This window comes from Malus domestica, chromosome 11, assembly GCF_042453785.1.
Source record: "Malus domestica chromosome 11, GDT2T_hap1".
NCBI classification, from domain to species: Eukaryota; Viridiplantae; Streptophyta; class Magnoliopsida; order Rosales; family Rosaceae; genus Malus; species Malus domestica.
In genome coordinates, this window is record NC_091671.1 from 2,470,586 (window position 1) to 2,492,397 (window position 21,812).

At 38.8% G+C, this 21,812-nt stretch overlaps 3 protein-coding genes across 4 annotated transcripts; 1 reads left to right on the forward strand and 2 right to left on the reverse strand.

Moving 5' to 3' along the window:
* Nucleotides 1–250: 250 nt before the first annotated feature.
* Nucleotides 251–3,301, reverse strand: LOC103447139 (zinc finger protein WIP2-like). Its single transcript, XM_008386319.4, has 2 exons — nucleotides 2,437–3,301; nucleotides 251–932 (listed from the first exon to the last, which is right to left on the reverse strand). Exons 1-2 carry the CDS (start codon nucleotides 3,070–3,072, stop codon nucleotides 498–500), a joined length of 1,071 nt encoding a protein of 356 aa, XP_008384541.2. The 5' UTR covers nucleotides 3,073–3,301; the 3' UTR covers nucleotides 251–497.
* Nucleotides 3,302–7,058: 3,757 nt separating this feature from the next.
* LOC103447157 (outer envelope protein 80, chloroplastic) lies at nucleotides 7,059–13,033 on the reverse strand. The gene is made up of 16 exons (XM_008386337.4): nucleotides 12,271–13,033; nucleotides 11,734–11,827; nucleotides 11,496–11,578; nucleotides 11,219–11,316; nucleotides 11,036–11,105; nucleotides 10,865–10,955; nucleotides 10,214–10,295; nucleotides 10,082–10,117; nucleotides 8,989–9,142; nucleotides 8,751–8,888; nucleotides 8,507–8,577; nucleotides 8,274–8,352; nucleotides 8,061–8,176; nucleotides 7,754–7,901; nucleotides 7,490–7,559; nucleotides 7,059–7,318 (listed from the first exon to the last, which is right to left on the reverse strand). Exons 1-16 carry the CDS (start codon nucleotides 12,871–12,873, stop codon nucleotides 7,164–7,166), a joined length of 2,088 nt encoding a protein of 695 aa, XP_008384559.2. The 5' UTR covers nucleotides 12,874–13,033; the 3' UTR covers nucleotides 7,059–7,163.
* On the forward strand, nucleotides 12,985–21,709 carry LOC103447156 (uncharacterized). 2 transcript variants are annotated; one of them, XM_029087914.2, is made up of 10 exons: nucleotides 12,985–13,400; nucleotides 14,134–16,778; nucleotides 16,961–17,608; nucleotides 17,803–19,117; nucleotides 19,534–19,880; nucleotides 19,972–20,175; nucleotides 20,576–20,730; nucleotides 20,905–20,996; nucleotides 21,104–21,199; nucleotides 21,371–21,709. In XM_029087914.2, exons 1-9 carry the CDS (start codon nucleotides 13,241–13,243, stop codon nucleotides 21,148–21,150), a joined length of 5,613 nt encoding a protein of 1,870 aa, XP_028943747.2. In that variant the 5' UTR covers nucleotides 12,985–13,240; the 3' UTR covers nucleotides 21,151–21,199; nucleotides 21,371–21,709. The 2 variants fall into 2 exon arrangements, with proteins under 2 accessions (XP_028943747.2, XP_028943751.2); XM_029087918.2 differs by having other exon boundaries at nucleotides 19,570–19,880.
* The last annotated feature ends 103 nt before the right edge of the window (nucleotides 21,710–21,812 follow it).

A 21,812-nucleotide genomic window follows, 5' to 3' on the forward strand; every position in this document is an offset into this window, starting at 1 on the left:
TGAGTTTCATATCTATGACTTCAGCCTGCTAAACCTTTTATGCACTTTCTTTTCTCAAATGGTTTTACCAATTCCTAGCTAGTCCTATCCACTAAAGAGTTATAACTACATTTTCTCAGATAAAATAAAGGTGGGATATTCATATATATATATATATATATGTATATATATATATATATATATATATGCACATATATATAGTGCACTATATAGATAAAAATGAAATTGTGCATGAAAAGGGAGAGTGAAATTACAGGAATTTGGTTTATCATTGATGTTTTAGGAACCATTGCTAATTAAGGAAGTCTTAAAAAAAGGAAGAAGAAACTCAAAGAAATAGTACTAAGAAAAGGAAAAAAATACATAGCTTAGCTTCCAGATGCAATTTTTAGAGTTTTACGACTTGTAATTCACCAAAAAAAAAAAAAAAAAAACGTTTAAACCAAGCACACAAACTCCCCCTTGTACTGTCAAGGTTTTCCAAAGAAAAAAACTCACTAATGGAAGGAGTCGTTTTCCTCAATTTCAGAAGCTGCATCATCTTCCTCTTCAAAACAGTCAATTCCATAAGCTGCATGACCTTGTCCAAATGCCTTGATATGATCTTTGAGGGACCTCTTGTGCTTGAAATCAGACCCACAAGTGCAATACCAAAGCTTCCCACAATTTTTTTCATGAGTTCTCCAATCACCTCTCACTGCAAAAGCCTTGCCACATTTTCTACACATGAAGGGTTTGATCCCATGTTTTCTCTTGTAGTGGGTTTGTAGGGTTCTGAAGTCTTTGAGAGGCTTTGCCCTTGGATGGTCAATATTGTTTCTGCAGCCTGGGGCACAGCAATAGCAAGGCAGTCTAAGCATGGCTGTTGGTTGTGTTCCCCTTAGAGATTCTGGCCCTTTTCTGTATTGAGATCCATGCCCCCACATATGCATCTACATAAACAATTTAATCAGCTTTATAGCAATAGTACTGTCGAAAAATACTTCTAATCTACTGCTATTACGGTTCAAAGTGATTGAGAGATTACTTAAGAAGCCAACTAATTCATTTTTTTTTTCCAAAGCAATCGTGGTATTTCATTCACTTCGAACAAATAATACTGGTTGATTAGATCGAGCATTTCTCATTATTATTGGTTGTCACACACTTAGAAGAGAACTTTAACATCTATGTATAAAGTTAATTCATATCATACAACTTTTGCCTTGAGGGACAACTTAAAAAAGGCCACTTCCACCTGACCAGGAAGAAAATTTGAAGGAAGTAGCTTTGGTTGCATAAAAGTTGGATTTGTTTTGCATAAGATTCGGGTGTCTTTAAAATGTTGATTCTTTTAAGACTTCTTTGAATATCACTTGTAATTTATGCTTTTATAAGACAAACATACATCATTCATGGGTCATGGTGTTTGAAAATGAAAAGATAAAGCAAATATAATGTCATAGAAATTGGAGTTTGAATTTATTTTTCATTTTTGGGTTTATTTTTTTTCCAAATTGATCTAGTATTCTAGCTCATGTTATGTGCTTGCTTGCATGTATAATTGCATATATATATATATATATATATGATCTAAAACAGAAGAAAAAAACAGGCCATATGGAGATTCAAATAGGTAGGTCAAAGACACAAAAAGCACAAATCTTTGTGTATTCATAAACAAAGAATTTAATAGTAATTGAACAAAAAAAAAATACAGAGTTTTGTGATACTAAGATGTTGTTTGTTCCTCGGGCACTGAGGAAGATCGTCTGAAAGCAGGAAGAACAAGGGATATCTTCGGTTTGACACACCTGCCAATGTGTGAGACACAAACTTCAAGGTGCAAAAAGCACAATTGCTGCTGTGTAGTTCAATCACATAAAGGGCGGTTGCAGATAGCTGATCATAATAATATCCTCAGACTCAGTTTTTGGACCAGGTAGATTAATTTATTCTTATTTCTTTTAAATCCCAGAAACCCACAAATCATGCAAAAAGATTGCTGTTTATACAAAGTGCAAAACTGGACACACAAAACAAAACAAAGTAAAATGATTTAAAGTTACAAGAAGAGAAAAAAAGGGAAACCCTAGGACCCATATAATAAAAGTTAAAGACTAAAATCAAGCTAAAAAAGAAGTGTACAAAAATCAAAGATAGATAGGAATGGGTTTCTTCTTTCTCAGAAAAAATCAAAAGAAAAATGATCAGATGCAGAAAGTGATGGGAGAGATAGAGGAGGAAGGAAAACAAAAAGTAAACACTTTCTTATTAATTTTATTTTATTTAAATTTTCAAACTACTTTTTTCTTTCCCTCTAGCTTGAGAAATCATGGAACAAACCACATACAATTCAGACATATATGAAGGCTAATTATATACATATATATATATATATATATAGAGAGAGAGAGAGAGAGAGAAAGAGAGAGAGATCTGGAGAGATTGTTGTACCTGCATGTTGTTGTATCTGTTGAAGGTCTTGAAGCAAAGAGGGCATGAGAACTGGGTTGGACCAATTAAAATTTGAGCAGGAGTAGGGATCCAGTACTGTCCTTTGTTGAGCCTGTTTGGTGCATACCCGGCTGAAGCAACAGTAACATCTGCTTCTTTATCTGATGAGATTTCTGGGGAAGGAAGCCTGGAGATTAAATCAGCTGAAGATAGGGCTCTGCTTGGAAGCCCTAAATGTAAAGCCACAGTAACATTTTCATCATCTTCTTCTTCATGATCAACAATATCATCAGACCTAGAAGAGATCAAGAAGTTCTGATGATCATCATCAGCAGCTGATTCTTGCATTTCTTCATGGTGCTGACTTCTTGAAGGGCTTTGGCTGAGGAGGGGAAGGGCTTCTCGTAGAGGAGGAGAGGGAGGTGATGAACATTGGTGGTGGTGATTAGTGAAAAGGGTATTGTTAATATTGTTGATCAAGTTGTTTGATGAGCAGAAATTGTAGTAATCTCCATAATTAGGAGGGTGATAATTATATGGATTAATAGAGGAAGGTGTGGAGGTGGAAGAGAAGTGGTGGTGAGGGTTGATACTAAACCAACCATTATTGAAGTAATTAGGGTAGGGATCTGTCATGATATGGTGAGAGGTTTGGGGGGAGCTAGCTTTAGAGAGAATGGATTGGTTTTGCTGGGATTGGGTTAATATAGTATACAGTATACGCACAGAAGAGAGAGAGAGAGAGAGAGAGAGAGAGAGAGAGAGAGAGAGAGAGAGAGAGAGAGGACCAAAAGGTAATGATAAGGTGGAGAGTGGAGACCTATTGAACAAAATCACCAACTCAAAAAGGAGAAGTGCAGTGTGAGGGTGGAGGAGAAAAACTTTTATGTTATTGATATTGTAGTATTTTGTGAGTGTGAGGGTGGAGGAGAAAAACTTTTATGTTATTGATATTGTAGTATTTTGTGTAAATATATGTAAATTATTATCTATATGGATTAGTATTATTAACACAGAAAACCGCAATGTTAATGAGGCTAAAAATTGAATATGACACCAATAGTAAACGAATCAAACTTTTATAATTGACCGGAAAATTTGAGTGCTAAGTTTGCTCTCGAGTACGTAGGGTTAAAAGAAATGTCAAAAATCAAGGTTGATAAAGCAACCCAACTGAGTAAAAAGGAGAGACAAGAAATCACTTGTGAGGTGTGACTAAACAGTGACAAAATATGCTAAAGAAGAGAGAGAGATAATCTTGGGACTTGAAAGGACAAGTCATTTATTGAACAGTATACAAACGGGGTAATGCTAGAGAGATTATCTATTTAGACTATATTTCTAGACCACATGATGTGGTCATTGATGGTTGTATTTCTTCTTTAAATCATTAAAAAAAAGTCTATTATGGGATTTTTGTGTTGAGTCTAATCATCAAATATTATGTAGTTTATAAAATATGATCTAAAAAAATTATCTCCTTAGCATTTTTCATACAATTATGTGTAAATACTACCAGCTATATGTGCAAAAAGAAGAAAATTACATCTCAACAACCCAAGATACTCACTGTGATGAAGGATAAGAAAAGAAAGGAAAAATAAGGCAAAAGACAAAGTTGGTAATTAGGGTTGTGGAGGTTGTCCCCCATAATCCCATTCCTCCTGCTCCTCATTCATGTGAGAGAGAGAGAGAGAGAGAGAGATTGTACATTGTACAACCATCCATTGCAATTTGCATGCACAGAAGCTACTATATCATTTTTAATAATTTATAAGAATATATACAATGATATTATTTTGGTTATAATTTTCTGTGGTTTTGGGAAACAAATGGTTTGGATCCAAACCCAGCATTTGCTTTGATGGGCGGGCCATGGTCGGCTAACTTGACTTCCAACGAGCAGAGAGAGATAGAGAGATTGTCCTCATCTCATCTCTGTTTGCTTGTTTCATGCTTTTACATGCATAACAACACTACAACAACGTTACTGTTCCCCCCCCCCCTCTCTCTCTCTCTCTCTCTCTCTCTCTCTCTCTCTCTCATTCATTTATACATAGTATGGGTAAATTAAACATTGTCTACGTATTGAGCCGACACTGGTATTGGCATTTGTCAAAATATCTTCTCGTGAGTCAATTGATTAATTAATTAGTATAACAAGAAAGCAAAAATTCTAGCATGCTCTAGTGTATTTTACATCGAGAAGTTTTAGTCCTTAAATTTAAAAATTGAACCAGAAGAATAGTTAGCTCCTTTTGCTTCCCCAAACAAATACTATACAGAGTACTGTTGCAAAAACAGAAGAACAAGACTTGTGGCCATCCAGATTAAACATGGAGATGGCTTATGATAGATATTAGATTGGCGCAAACTCTAGTCATTATATTTTAGTGATTGAATTCTTAACCAAGAATTTAATCACTAAGATCTCGGTATATAATACATCAAAGCATACTAAATTCTCGTATCAACTAGAAAAATAGTTAGTCCCTTTTTTTTTCTCCTAAAAAAATATATCATAAATAGTACTAGTCGTGACAAGCTAATTGATGGCAAAAACAGAAGAACAAGACTTGTGGCCATCCAATTAAAGATGGAGATGGCTTATGATCGATATTAGATTGAAGCAAACTTGTTAATTTGCAGAAATTTTGGATTTCATCGCGGATATATAATAGATTATGCAAGTGTTACCTTTATTTACGTTTTATCGATGTAGTAAACATGAAATGGAATGATTTGATAATTAGCTTCAATTCGACTAGAAAGAATTGTTGTGTCACCAATAATATATCATCTTGTATCTATACCACTTATCATGTGCTGATTGTAAGTAAGATTTTGTTCGACTGAACCTATTAGGCGAGGTGATTCCCTCGACCCACATTTCATGAGTTACATGGGTAGATTGTTCATTAAGGTGTTCAATGTTTTTCTTATGCTTATAGATGATCTCTATGTCACGTTTTGTATGGCAACTGTTAGAAGAAGGAACATAAATAGAGGGAAACAAATTTGCTGCAATTTCAGAGCAGTATGGCCACCCACATCATACTCCAATTTGGTACCTAGATACTTACTAGTTCCCATATGCATTTCGAGTACAAGTGGAGAGGGTGGATGAATGAATGTCATTCAAAGTCACATCTCGATGGTGGGACCTTCAATAATATAGAAGGAAGGACATGTATAAGGTGGGCTACCTAATAAGAACATGCGCATATGCATTATCAAATTCACTTGTGTTAGTAACTGATAGTCACTCTTGTGCATAATTAATTCATTGCCAGATTCACTTGCATTTAGATTGATAGCCACCCACGTTCACGAAAGTGACTATCATTAGCATCACTACTTACAAGCAAATAATTGATATCTGTCATCTGCGAGCAATAACAAGGGTTAGTAGGGGACAGTATGGATGATTGTTTTCATGCCATTATATCTTATTTTCTAGCTCCAAAGTCCCATTCCTTTCTTTCCAAATTGTGGGTGTGGCTTCAATGTTAAGTAACACTCAGTGATATGTGTTTTAGCCATTAAATTCAATTCTCACAATTGATAAAATTTTTATTTTCAATCCCAGTAATTCATTTTTCTTTATCACTAAGTATCGTTTATTTTGTATTTATGAGAATCAAGATATCATCTCCCTAAGAATGCTTCGTGGACATAATTAAGAATGAGGTTATCAGAGGTAAAAGGAGTAGCCACAATTGAAGATTAGATGAGGAAAAAATCAATTAAGATTGTTGGATATGTGAACTGAAGACCTACAAATAATCTAGTTATAAGATGCAATTATGAGACAAAGACTCAAGACAAAAAGAGGTAGAAAAGATGACCTAGGAAGACTTGGAAAGAAACTCTAAGAAAAGACATGGAGTACTAGAGCTAACGGAAGACTTCACACGAAACTGAGCACAACAACATTCTAAGATTCATATAGCCGACCTCACTTAGTAGGATAAAATTTTGTTGTTAATCAAGATATCATCTCCCAAACAGTAATTCCTCCAAAATAGGTGTCGAATTCCTTATTTCCTATGAAAATACATAAACACTCCGTAATCAAAATCAAACTCTTTGTTTCGATATTAACTACGGTTTAGCAAGGTAAACACACCATGAAAAATGCAAATTGAGATGGGGAAATCTAGTTTTGAGCTTTCTTATTTCGAATTGGGCTGGGGTCAACCCAAGTATCTAAATCCCAATAGGCCCGTTTGGTGGCCTGGCTTAGTTGCTTGGTGAGGTAAAGTGTTAGGCAAACACGAAAATAATAAGATGAAAACTGAAACACCAGGCGAAGAAAAGCAGCATGTACAAGTACAACCCCAGAAACACCAGGCGAAGCATGTACAAGTACAACCCCAGAAACACCAGGCGAAGAAAAGCAGCACGTAAAAGATAACAAGATGCCCTAGTTCCGATTAGGCCTGGCATTTTGGACCCAATCCGTTAACCCGATCCGACCCAACCCGTTAATATTTGTATTTGGGTGGATGCTTAACGGGTTGAGTCGCTAACGGGTGAACCTGTTAAATAACAGATCATTTTGGGTCAACCCGTTAGACCTGTTAGTTGAGGATATTTTAGTAATTTTAGTAAAATCTTAATGACAAAAAATAAACTTTATGTAAAAAAAAAAAAAATTGTTAATAGGTGTTAACGGGTCGGGTTCAACCCGACCCAAACCCAATAAAACCGACCCATTTACAGGTCTAATTCCGATGTCCGATGCCAAAGTGAAATCTCTTTCTATGCTTATCGTTGAATGCGTATTCAAGGCGAAGAGGCCCCAACGGTGAGTCCAGTCTGATGCCAATTCCATATCCGTACCCACTTCCAGGCTTAAGCCGAGCACCCGCGGGATCACCTGGTCAAAACAGAATATAACAACCTCTAAGAACATTGCCTGTGAGGAGCAGATGGCAAAGCTGATAATCAAAGGTGATTCAGATGCGGACAAGAGTCTGAACATGTATGCATAAGTGATTGTTCCAAGGATCCAATTGTGAACAGTAACTTAAACTAAAGAGCGACATACCAGGCACGGTGGGGCCTGACCCAAGATCGGTGCCATAGTCAGCAAAAATGACTCCTCCAACCGGCCCTATCTGTGAAAACAGGCCGGGACATGATGATGGATCAAGGAATCAATTCTCTCTTCAAAGTGTACAAATTTACATGAATAATTTTGTTTTGGGGGGGGGGGGGGGGGGGGAGGCAGTTGCATACAGTATTAGATGTTGTGAGTGCATGCTAGAGATAACGGGGAACTTCATTTACCAAGGCTGTTTACACTACATACCATTGGAAAAGAAATTTCTCCAGAGCCAACTGCATAAGATCTACCAGAGCCCACAGCACCTTCTTCGTAACCTCTTACACTATTTGTTCCACCGATCGCAAATGCTTCATGCGGTGGGAAGTTACCAACCACATGGCCACCAGACAAACTAGCAGAGCAAAGCATATCAAAGTCAAAAACCAAATGAGAGTATCATTAGCTTGACTTCAAAGCTACAATTACAATAGCGAGGTGGGGGAGGATTGGGGGAAAGATATGTTTTGTGAGTAGATTGCTCCGACTGTCTACAAATACAGATTGGTCATACCTTGCAAGAACACGAGTAGGGCCAAGTTCAACGTCTTTCCTCGCACGAGCATTTATTCTGTTGAAATACAACCATTCAGGCAAAACAGGAAGTCCTTGTTCCGTGTTGAATACACACTGCAAGAGGACCCAAAAATGAGTATCAAAATACAGTGGATGATCAGAAAAAGGAATGGTGCGGGTTACAATTGTGAACACACTCAGGTTGACTAACCATTGACGACCCATGGTCACCAGAACCCGTGTAGACACTCTCAAGTTTAGCAAGTAGCATATCATCATGGGTATTGCCACTACAACAGAGAAATGGTAAACAAAGAGCTAGAAGATTAGAAGTACGGATCACAGAAAAATTTATACTAAGATATGGCAACCAAACTAAATTTGTACCGAGAAAAGAAACCGAACTGAATTGGTTTGGTATTATCTGATTTGAGACTCACGTACCTTGCAGTTAGAGGACTGCCGTAGAAATCCTTGATAATAGGATTTCCTTTCTCATCATGAGCACCAGCATGCTGGAACAATAGTCCAGAATATGGCAGTTGTAAGTATAAATAAAACACAAGCACGTCAACATAATCTTATAAGGAACCCTACAAGTGACAACCACAGAGTATTAAAAATTTAAAAGGTATCCAAGCAAACACAGAAAGCCTAACCACAGGGGCGATGATAAAACCACAAGTACCTGAAAGATAAGCCCAGCTGTTCCACTCAACTTTGGTCTTATTGGTCGGCTGTACTCAATACCCGCCGTGATGCGAGCAATGGTCAACTTACTACCATCTAGTTGGTTATGGATGAGTGTTCCAGGGGTTCTGGAATTCTAGCAGAAGAAGAATCAGTCAAGGGTCTAAGCATCGAGAATTTTGAAGTAGTTAGAAGGACCATATGATAATACTTGGTACAATATAACATTAAACTACCTGAAGCATTATGGTCCTGGATGTCCGCTTATCATCTCCCGCAATCCATGGATCTGAGTAGTTTATGCGAAAAATTGAGTCTATCTGGCCCCTCTCTAAAGAAACATTTAGCTTTTGGTTTCTTCCGAAGAGATTCCTATGAGAATATGCAAAGCTGCAAGACAAACAAAAAACTTAAGGGAAACTGTAATGATGAAGTCTTAAAATTTCAAAAATCGAGTGGAACACTAGCTGACTTGGGCAAAGCAAACACTACTTGTGCAGTGACACATGTATGTCTTTAGGTCCATGCAGAAATATATGACAATCATAACATTGATAGTAATAGATTACCATTTCCTTTTTCAAAAGAACTAAAATAATTAGATATCAGATAATTAAATAAATATTTTTGCAAAAGCAAAGAATATAAATGCATATAAGGAGACCTATACGTTAAAAAAGCAGCACCACCATCGTTAAACAGTTAGGATTGTTAGTACCCTGACAATCTAAGTATTTAAATGTTACAATGCAAATTGTTAAATACTCACACAGCTGTATTACCATCAACTCGCAAGGGTTAATTACCGTAACCAGTTTTAGTAAGCTCTGATGCTACATAATCTTGTACAGGTACTCCCTTCGAGTATCAGTCTAAAATTTTTGTTCACCTACATCTTTACCATTTTAAGTTTCAGAAAGCCAGGCTCTTCCCTATGTTAAGTCTGTCAACAAAAGATTTCATACTGATGCAAATGGTCCGAAAGCTTCACATGCTTCGTTCCAATCCATAAAGGCACAAAACTAGATAATTATCAATTTCTGATTAAAGTCAAATCAGAACCTAATCCACCCACATTTAATTTGCCAAACACATAATTTGCGCCTTAGATGTAGACAAGTTCCATTACATGAATATACTTAATGCACACACATAACATCATGAATAACTCATCCGACTATGTCGACAATATTAAGCATGTAAACTGGGGAACTGAAAAAGAAGAAAGCATGCAAACTGGGGAACAGAAAAAGAATGAAGCATGTAAACTGGAGAAAGGAATAGAGGGAAGCATCTAAAACTGGAAAACTACATGTGCAGTAAGATTACCTTCCAATGAGTCCTGATAGAGGGCCGCTTGTAATTCTGAAATTAAAGAATAGAAGTTAAGATTTTTGTACCACAATATCTGAAACATAAACTCAAAGATTTCAATTTGTATTTTCCACTAACTTGACTTACCCACTTGATATACCACCACCAGCAGAAAACCCTCCACTTGGTCGCTCAACAACATTCATTGTGATATCAACCTTACCAGCATCTACAAATTTTCATTATTTAAAGCATTCAATTACAATCAATATCATCACACAAACATGTATAAATAATTAGCATCATTTCTACAGATACAGATGGGGCCATAAGTATAAATGCCAATGTCGGACATCATTAGTCCTACAAAGGGTTGAACAAATCAGAGACAGCAGTCTACCACGGATGACCATATTGATGTGACTATTAGGATTCAGGGCTACCAGAATCCTACCGAAATGAGGACAATCACAGTAGGCTGTTACCCCTCACTAACAGAAAAGTTCCACTTGTTCAACTAATAGGTTTGTTGAACATTAACCCCTATCTAAGACTATAGAGTACTCCATCACAGTGTATACAAGTCTGCTTCACAGAATTTGCAACACCAGAAAATTTTATAATATTATGCACCAGATAATGTTTCTATTTGTTAATATTTGATTCCATAAGTTTCTGCATAAGCAACATTCTTAGGGACTGACTATTATGAAAATTGAACATAACCTAACATTCTGAAATATAATTTCAAACAAAATTATTTGCCTAAAATAATAAAACTGAAATTTTCTTTTCCACCTGCTGGTTGGGGTATGATGCTAACATCTTCCATAAGTCCCATAGTCAATACGGTCTCCACATCTCTTTTCCCCTGTAGCATACTGTAGACCTACATAGGAAATCCTGACATGTAAGCACACTGTTCCCGAATATCAACTAAAAATTATTGCTTTGTGTATGCAACAGTACCTGGCCCTTCTTGGTAGTAAGTTGGCGAAGTATTGTTTCGGGCTTTGTCTTCCCTATGGTTGGTTCACCCCTAAGAAGAGAAAAGAAGAATTAGTGAAGAAATGCAGTAGTTGCCACCTTTCCATGAAAACTCTAGTTTCAAGTTTATGTGTAAATGAAAACTTAGTTAAGGCAGGAGCTTACGTTTTCCTGTCAAGGAATCGTATGGAGATATTATTGACCTCAGTTTCTGATACTTGTAACTTAAGAATACCACCTGAGAGAACCTCAACTGCTGAAACCTATAATGTAATCAAGAAAACAATTGTATACTATTAAGAAAAATCTTGACCGCAAACAAGGGAAAGTAGAATCCTAACTTAACCAAATCTACACTCTAAAGCACTAGAAAAAATAATTCCAACTTTATACATTTTGAAATTATAAAGAAAATAATTGGAAAACTGATAGAGTAACCAACCATAGCAAAAAGTCCCCGATCCATGTACCAATCATTGATGGAAGTTATTACTTCATTCAAACGCTTAAGATTAATAACTTTTCCTGCACAACTTGACACCAAAATCGAAAATCAATATAGGCCTCCCATGTCATGAAAGTGGCACCACCAGAGAGGTGCAAATGATCTTTCAGTAACATATGCATGCACAAACACACACACACCCGTAACCATGTAAGAGCAATGAAGAAAAACCAACCATATCCATCACAGAAGGCATCCTTCAGAAACTTTGCTGGAAGAACATTTGCTCCTTCACATACTAGCCCTTGGAATTCCTGGTTTGGTTTTACCTAGCTCCAGTCAAAGAATATATACTATCAGTCATACTTACGTCCCATAGGAAACATGTTTCGATACATTATTATGACCCGAGTTTTTATCACCTACGAAACAATTACACAAATCAATGAATGCTAACTCTCTATTTTCAATTTTCTTTCTTGGAGCCAAATCACTCGTTTAGTTTAAAGACGCGGATTCTAAGAAAAATTTGAAATGATCACGGGACATTCAGATTCAACCCCAAACCATAATACAACAATGCACGGTCGGCTTGATAATTAGCATAAGATCATAAACACAGCTAAAAGAACATAAATTTGACGAAAAAAGTGAATGCAAAACGAATGCGATTAATAAAGACTAATGCTTGTCAAAGTTCTTCACTAGAATAAAAAACGAAAAACAGATAACTAAATTCAATTCCACAACAATGCAGATACAATGTGGATACCTGAAAGATCAATCTGATGCCGTCCCTTGTATCGACAGCGACAGGCATGCAGGAGCAGAAATAGCCGCTATCGATGATCCTATGCACGTCCTCCTGGACCTCCCGCACAGTAAGCGCCGAGTTCGCTCGGCACGCCTTGAGAGCAGCCAACGCCTCCATTTCAAGGTCCTTCCTCTCCAGCTCCTCCCCGTCCTTGTTCCTCACCAGCACCTCGCTTATCAGAACCCTCTCCTCATCGTGCCGACTCGAAGAGTGTCCCTTCTGCTGCGACTGAGTCGTGTCGTCCGGTCGAGCCAGAGACAGCGACACCGAGCATAAAAGCGGCGACTTCCCGACGAACTGGCTCCGGTCCGCATTCCGGTTCCGCGACTCGGACTCCGCCGATTTGGGGGACCGACTCAGCGACAGCGACGCCGAGCAGAGAATAGGCAAAGGACGGAGCTTCGGGAAAGGTGAACGAGTCCTGAGCGAGTCGATGAGTTGGGCAAACGAGTTTCTGGTTCTGGCCAACAGAAACGGAAGGTCCACGTGTCGATGTTCGGGAGGGCGTGGGACTTTGGCGGAGGGAGACGAAGTGAACCGAACGCCGTCGTTCGGCTGCATTGGATGTGGACAGAGAAATGAGACCGGAGAGTGGTGTTTGGTTGCAGAGATAGAGAAGCCTTGTCCGGGAATAGGAGGGCTTTAGGGTTTTGGTTGACAGTCGAACAGAGAGAGAGAGTTGGGGTTTGGGGAAGAAGACGGAGCATCCGGGAGTGGGTTCGGAGGCGGGTCGTGGGCTTGGGTTTTGGGTACTTGTTATTGGGCTTGGTGGACCACTTCACTTGTTTTAGAAAATTTGAAAACCAAGCCGCGCTAAAAACACCCATCTCCCTCTCTCTCTCTCTCTCTCTCTCTCTCTCCTCTCTCTGTAGCTCTTTCTGCAACTCGGTGAATCTGAATCCATGGTCGAAGTTTGAAATCGGCGACGATGGAGAAGCTGTTGGTGCAGATCTTCGAGCGGAAGAAATGGATTGTTAACCAAGCAAAGCAGCAGACTTTACTCTTCGAGCAACACCTCGCCTCCAAATGCCTAATAGACGGAATCGCCCCTCCTCCCTGGCTTTGCTCCTCCACCGACCCCAACAATGGTACTACTTTCCGACCTTAATCTCCGTCAGTTCAACCCCGCCATGTGTTTTTTTGTATTAATTTCAACCAAACAGTCCCTGAGAGTGTATTTTCCTTTTTTTATCATTTCTGTGAAGCCCTAGGTTTTCCACATTGTTTGGATAAAAATGTTGAATGTTGCTGCTTTCGACTGCGAATTTTTCTATTTTGTTTTGGTTTTAGGGGGAATTGCATTCTTAGATGATGAAGAAACGAAACCTAGGTTTTCCACATTGTTTGGACAAAAATATTGAACTCTGCTGCTTTCGATTTCAAATTTGCTATTTTGTTTAGGTTTTGGGGGGAATTGCGTTATTGGATAATGAAGAAATGAAACCTAGGCTTTGCACATTGCATTGTGTGTTTGTGTACTTTTTGAGGGCATGGTTTGAATAATATTGTTAACTTTTTTGCTTCGGTTTTAGTGGGAATTACGTTTTTAGATGACGAAGAAATGAAACTTTGGTTGTCTGCATTGCATTTTTTATTGGTGTAATTTGGACCGTTATGGCTTTCTTAATCCTCTGTTTGCCTGCTTATAATTTTTATATTTGGGATATGTTTGCAATTCAAACGATTCATTAATGGAATATGGCAAGGAATACTGCGCGCGAGCACACATTTATGCTGTATGTGTAATGTATGTATGCACGTACAATGTCCTTGTGCTTATGTGCATGCTTAATTAAGTATCTTTTGATTTGTTCTTCACAGTGTTGAAAAAACAAGAGCTGAATTCCGGAGTTCCACTCCGTGGCGCGCTGCCTGTGATCCCTTTTAGTAGTCACTGTTCTGTGTTTGACAAGCCAGCTCCCACAACTCACAGTGGGGAGCTACCAAATGGTTTGTGCACTGAACTTCATGGTTTGGACAAAGGTTTTGGTGCTGGAGATGAGGTGTCAGTTTTGCCACGGTGCTGCGTAGGTAATGCTTGGCGTGTTTCCAAAAGCGTTCCTCAAGATGTGAGGGAAGAGGATCCTAGTGTTACATCTCCAGAAGATGTGAGGGATGCAAGAATCTTAGACATTTACCATGATCCAGCTCTATCAGCAGCTAGAGGTGCAGGAGATGGGGTATCAATCTTGCCACAATGCCCTGTTAGTAATGCCGCATGTTCCTCCAACGGTGTTCCTCAAGATCCGAGAAAAGAGGATCTGAGTAATACATCTCCTGAAGATCACAGGGATGCAAGAACCTCTGACATTTACCATGACCCAGCTCTATCACTGGCTAGAGTTCAGAGATCCAAATCCAGACAAAAAGCTTTGGAAATTCGCAACAGTGCCAAAAAATGCTTTTCACTGGACAAGAACAATGGTATTGGGTATGCTAGTGGAACAATTGGGTGTGCGATATCTTCCCTACAGTCTGACCATGTTGATGAACTGAACTTATTCAAACCTCCTGAGACAAGTGATTATGCTTGTGAAGTGGAAGAAGCAAAAATAGGCGAGTTTCAAAGCAAGGAAAGAGGTACTACCATCTCCTCTGGTAGAATTACAAGATCTAGAAGCTCTGGTCAACAGGAGAGGTCTTTGAATGTCAGTGGCTCGGTTTGTATTGACCAAAAAAGTGGCGGTGCACTTGCAGATTCTATTGGCATATTACCTCAGCAGTCCAACCATGTAAATAAACAGTTGGAATTGGTTAATTTCTCTCATATCACTAATGATTGTCGCCCAGAGAATGAAGCAAAAGTAGGTGATTATTTTATCAAGAAAAAGGGAAGCAGCATGTACTCTGGGAGAACAACAAGATCTAGAAGTGCTAGTCAAGAACCTAATCGTCTTGATGAAATGTCCAAGTTGGAGCATTTATCTAACAGCATAAGTGAAGATGGTGTCAGAAATTCATTGCAACAACCGAAACATGTTGATGAAATGGTGGAAGTGGTGAAATCTTGTGATGTTATTGATGGAAGCTGTGAAGCGAAAACAAAAGTGGGGGAGTGCTGGGGCAAGGGAACCAGTGATTACAGTGGCAGAATAACAAGATCCAGAAGTTCTTCCCGAAACCCAAATGATGTTAACAATTCTCCGAAGATAGATACTTCCTGTGTTTCTGTGAAGGGTGATGGCAGTATAATCCATCATTCCAGCGGTACGTCAACACAGCCACCTCAGCCTTTAAGTTGGACTACAGGAGATCCTGATTTCCATGGTGCACATGGGTCTCAAGTGTCCATTTTAAGGTCTCTACCTGCTCAAAGTAATCTTGAGTTTTGTGCAGTAAATGGGGAAAAGCATTCAAGTAAGGAGGATTCTTCTGGGGAGTATGTCTTCAGAAGTACTGGGTCACAAGCTGTGTGTAGGACTGAAAAAATAGTGAAAGGTGCCATCGCCAATACATCCAGTCAAAGAATTAATCAGTCAACATATGCTGCATCTAAAAAGTCTCATGATTCACAGAGAACTCAAATATCTGCTGGAAGGTCTGTTCCAATTCAATGTGATCTAGATCTGTGGGCAGAGAATTCAACAGATTCTTCAGACAAGGAAAATGATGCAGATCACTATGCTGGTAGAAAGACAGGTAACAACAACAACAGCAAGCATTTGTCAGAGAAAATGACTCGTGGGTCTGCAGGAATCAGGCACCAGGATGTGTCAAGTACTATGGTAAAAGAGGTACCTTGTACGCAAACCAGTGAATTTGTTAAAGCTGCAACTGGTGGAGAAACTGAAATTGATCCTGATGTATTGGTTGAAGTTTCTGGATCAAAATTGGATGGTACTGGGCTTAAAGTTGGAGTGGAAGTTTTAGCCTCAAGGCAGCCAGCTGATTGTAATGTGTTTGTGAATCCCAAGCAACTTAATTTTGATGATGTGGAAGAGTCCTGTAGGAATGGATGTTATACTCCTCTTAAAGAGGGGATGCAGCGAAGGTCATCAGAGAAAAGTTCTCTTTCCGTGATGCACACTGAAGATATACGGGACGAAGGAATGACTGTTGATTACCAAGAAAACTGTAACTCATCCTTGCCGATGAATTTTCTCGGGGATCCAGAAGTTTCAGTCAAAGGAAAGGACCTCCAGAGTGCTTTATCTGAATCCCCTGCAGAGGATTCTAAAAGTATCTCTAATGGAAATGCTGTCATATCAGTAAAAGAGGCATCCTATGATCATAATGATGGAGGTACTAGTACTCTGCTAGAAAGTGGCAATAGAGAGTCTCTGTGTGGAAGCACAGGAAGCGTAGAGCACAGTCCAAAGGCCTCACTAGAATCTCAAGGCCCACTTTCTCGGGAGGATGTTGCAAAATCAATTCTTAGTAGAAGTCCAGTTGAAGAAAAGCCTCGACATGAGGACCAAGACATGATAGAGAGCTCTGAATCTTCACCCAAGGCACAGATTAAAGAGGTACTTACTTTTCTGTTATGCAGTGATCTCTCTTGCTCTCTCTTGCTCTCTCTCGGCTAAGTGGTGGCCCATATTCTGTTTAGTAGTCTTCTTCTATTTGAGATTTTCTGTTTAATTGTGCTCGTAATTTTCTTGCCTACTTTTATTTGATCGTTTATAATGCAAAAGGTTGTGTTTGACAGGGTGAAACTAGTGATGAACTGAACGTAGTCAAACCTCCTGATACAAGTGCTTGCGAAGTGGAAGAGGCAAAAATAGGTGATTTTCAAAGCAAGGAAAGAGGCACTGCTATCTCCTCTAGTAGAACTGCAAGATCTAGAAGCTCTGGCCAACAGGAGAGCTCTTTGAATGTCAGTGATTCAGCCAGTAATGCCAGAAAAACTGGCGGTACACTTGCAGGTTCTATTGGCATATCACCTCGGCTGTCTAACCATGCAAATCAACCCTTGGAATCGGTTAATTTTTCTCATATCACTAATGAAAGTTGCCAAAAGAAGGAAGCAAAGGCAAGAGATCACTTTCTTTTGGAGGGTTCATGCCCTCAGCATAAACGAAGAAAGATTGGGCATAAAACAGTTGATTGCTTGTCTGCTTCCTTGGACTTGAGAGAACATGGCTTTTACACTGTCAGTAGAGATTCTGCGTGTGGGAACTTGGGAAGTGTAGAACATCGTCCAAAGGCCATGCTAGAATCTCAAGGACTTTCAGTTTCCCAGGAGGATGTTGTGAAATCAAATGTCAGCAGAATCTCAGTCGAAGAAACACATCAAAATGAGGATCACCACATGATAGATTGGTCTGAATCTTCACCTAAGGCACAGATGACAGAGGTACCCTTCTATTGTGTAGTGATCTCTCTCTCTCTCTCTCTCTCTCGGCTAAGCTGTGGCACTTACATCTATGTTATTCTATTTAGTAGTTTTGTTTTATTTGAGATTTTCTGTATACTTGTTCTCTTATATCAGACGGGTTGTTCTTCTATTTTTATTTGATCTTTTCTAATGCATAAGGTTGTGTCTGACAGGGTAGAATCAGCTTGGGATGCGGGAATACAAGTGGGAATGCACCTTTCACTTTCATGGATAAAGAATTTGAAGAATCAATCTTAAGTTTGATGAAGCAGACTGGTGGCCGGTCTCAAAATTCTTTGATGGAGGAAACAGGAGTAGCACATCCGCCAAGCATTATCGTTGATTCACGAAGTCAATGCATAGAAAAGAACACTGTTTCATTAACTCTTGAGAATCATCTTACAATAGGACATGCTGAACATATGACTTGTGCTCGAAGAGAAATGCAGGAAATGAGATTTGATCTTGAAGGGACCAGTAATTTTGGATCTCCACGTAGTCAATCCTTGGATTTGATTGGTTCCGATGATACAAAGCCTGAGCTTGAGGGGTTCGTTATGCAAACAGATGATGAACCAACAAGCATTGCTGGAAAGGGAGTTGGCTTTGACGAGTGGAACCTTCCAAGCACTACAATTGAACATGCCAGCATTCTGGAGCAGCTGTGCCAATCTGCTTGCATGCAAACTCCAGTTGCATGCTCTTCTGCTTCATATAAGTTGCATAATATTCCAAATCTCTACCAGTCTGTTCCAACTGGGCTTCTAGAGGGTGTGGATATGAGGACCATGAATGATGCTGTCAAGCAATTAAGGGATGGTCATAGTTGCTCGAGTGAGGAAGTTGGCCAGGCGTTTTATGCAAGGTCCTATTCTGATTGCCTATTAAATCATAGTGGTCAATCTAGTTGGGATACTAAGAAACCTTATCTGTCTCCAGTTGGGAAACTTTGGGATATAACTGGTTCAAGGACTAGCAGTTCAAGGAAGCGAGGAAGCTTAAATCCGGAGCTTCCCTGCATCAGTGAAGAAAATGAGAATGCAGATGAGGTAGCTGATATTTTCCAAGATGGCATTGTTTCAGATGCATTAAATAGCTCAATACAAAGAGTACCCCTTGCTGACATTACTGAGATTCCAAACCCTCCTGCATCAGTTTCTAAAGCTGAACCATATGCAGATAGACTTAGTCTAGATTCCGTGAACACTGAAATCAGCTTTACAGGCACTCATAAGAGCTTCAAACAGAGGCTTCGAATCCAAAACAGCAGCAAGAGAAGATATAACAATAAGGAGACAAACGATATTAAGAGGACCACTGGATCACTTCATAACAGGTTCAGTAAACCAAAATTATCTGGAAAAACCAGTTTGAGAAAAGGTGGTCCAAGTTTGTCAGAGCAGGAGCCGAAACGTAACAATATCGTGTCTAGCATGACTTCTTTCATTCCACTTGTTCAACAGAAACAAGCAGCTGCAGTTATAACAGGTAATTTCTTACTAGTAATCTTAATCTTGAACTTTGGATGTTGCTTACATGTACATATTCCATATGATTATTTTTCGAGTATGCATAATAATCGTATGTCTAAACTGGGTTACAGTATGGATGATGGTTTTGTTTGGAGCTGTAAATTGGTAATGCATATCTGGGATCATCGAGTAAAAAATAAAGTGCATGTTTGAAAGTCCCATGAAAATTGAGTTGCCTTATTATCCTTCAAAAAAAAAACATTTATAGGTGACTTCCACTTTTCGTAAGGATCTTGATAGTGATTCATTTGTTTTTTAATTGTACCATTGTGAATGTCTTATGAGCATTCTGGGATATTTTTCTTTTCTTTGTTTCTTCTTTTTCTCGAATGAATTGATTCAGTATTTTGACCTATTTGTGCTCTCTTGCAGGAAAGAGGGACATCAAAGTGAAGGCCCTGGAGGCAGCTGAAGCTACAAAGCGTCTTGCAGAAAAGAAAGAGAATGAACGCAAGATGAAGAAGGAAGCCTTGAAACTTCACCGGTCAAGAATGGAGCAGGAGAATATGAAGCAGTTGGAGCTGCAGAAAAAAAAGAAAGAAGAAGAGAGGAAGAAAAAAGAAGCTGATATGGCATCAAAGAAGAGACAAAGGGAAGAGGAAGAAAGGAAGGAGAAGGAAAGAAAAAGAATGCGTGTTGAAGCCCGTAGACAGCAGAGAGAACATGAATACAAGTTACCTGCTGAAAAAGTAGAGAATGAAATGAAAAGCCAGGCCATTGTATGATTCTTTATGCTCTGCCTCATTTCATTATATCTTTTTCTTTTTGCAATGTTAGGTATCACATTCTAGATTGTGCTTTCTTGTGCAGGATGGAAGAGGCCCTGGCGGTAAGAAATCTAAGGATGAAATACCACATAAGAAAATGGAGGCAGAAAGGGGATTTGACAATTCCAGAAATATTTCGGAGACTGAGCCTAGTACTTCCAGGATTTCAATAAGCAATGCCGGAAGAGAAAGTATTGTCCACGAAGAGTTCCATGAGGCCTTGAGTAATTATGGGTATAAAGCAGAGGTAAATGGTGGTGACTTTTTAACAATCGATACCCACCATATGTTAGGATCTACTTGCATGTTAAGTGCTTTTACTTGCATAGTCTGGAGCAGAGTGATAAACTGTGAGCATAGCATGAATTATAATCCTCTGTTGTTGTAGTTTGCATGGGACCCTTAAACTTGTTGGGTTTTAACTCTTTTGAGGCCTTCCCTTTTGCTATCGTTACCACAATATAGGAAAGAAGGTTACAATCGACTAAGTGCAAGATTTCTCTTATGTTAAAACTCCTAATAGCTTATTGTAAACTCAAATCTGAACCACTGGTAGAAAGCTTTTTTATGCATGAATAGCTGCATACTTTTGTGCACTTTTACCTTCTCTGTAAAGCCTTGTGCTGATACTTCCTGTGATATTTAAGGTACCGAGCGATTTAGACAAAGAAATGGAGAATTCAATTGGCATTACAGGTCAAGAGCAGTCTTATGACATCTCTCCATACAAAGAATCAGATGATGAAAATGACGATGATGACAATGTCATACCAAATAGGAAATTTATTCCTTCATGGTCAAGGTATGTATATTTCAATTGTTATACATGAAATATGGTTTAGATCTTCAAATTATAGAGCATCACATTCATCTCGGTGATAAGTATTTTAGCAAAAGGCATAGATCGTGTACCCTTTGAAACTGTCAACTCGGCCGGGCTCCAAAATAATCTTTTGTTGGTTCTTGTTTTGTACAGTAAAAACTGCCTGGCTTTTGCCGTTTCTTGCCAGAATAGAGCAGACCCAGCGACAATCTTCCCCCCAGAAAGCTTTTGCTGCATCTCTGAAGGTACTTTTATGGTTTAAAGCCATGGTCTTAGTAGCTATTGCTTTGGCATTTTCGGCTAGTCAATTTTAAGATACTGCTGGACTAAGTTCCAATATGCTCATTTGCAGTCCTCTTGCCCCGAAACCATCAATTAAACAACAGCAGAATGCAATAAACTCTATTCAGTATATTCTTCAGTAATAAGTGCTTCTGGTCAAGAAGAGGTAATGTTTACCTTTATTCTCCATTTTCCTTTCCGTGCTCTAAACTACATTTGTGCTGGCAGTTTGGTTGTTAAAGGAGCAATTTTCCTTCTGCAAAATGTAAAATGCCTTGAGTTACTGCCTATCAAAACCAAAATACTTGTAATAATTGGTTTTCGTTTCTCGTTGCAGATTTTCAAAGTCTATTTGTGAACAGTTTCTTGAGCAGGCGACACCCTTTCAAGCTGAAATGTAATTGTTATCTCAAATAATTTCCCGACTGATTGTAGTTGAGAAGAGTAACAATTTCCATTGGCAGAAGGTCAATTGCCTGAGCTATTGAGTAATTTGGTCATCACCTCCTGCTGCTTTCTTGCTTCTTTGGCGCAGCCACTTTGGTATGCACTGGTTTTAGTTTAACTTTTAACCTCATTCTCCTCAAGGATGATAAGTGAATGCTAGAAATGTATGTATTTTGGTATGGGGGTGTTGTAAGATTATGTATATATAGAGCAATCTTTATTGCCTTTATTCTTCCTCTTTTGGTCAATTTGCTTATTCACGATCATACACCAAAAGATTGAACATCGAATCATATACTTGTTTTCCAAAAATAAAAGTTTGCAACTCTTGA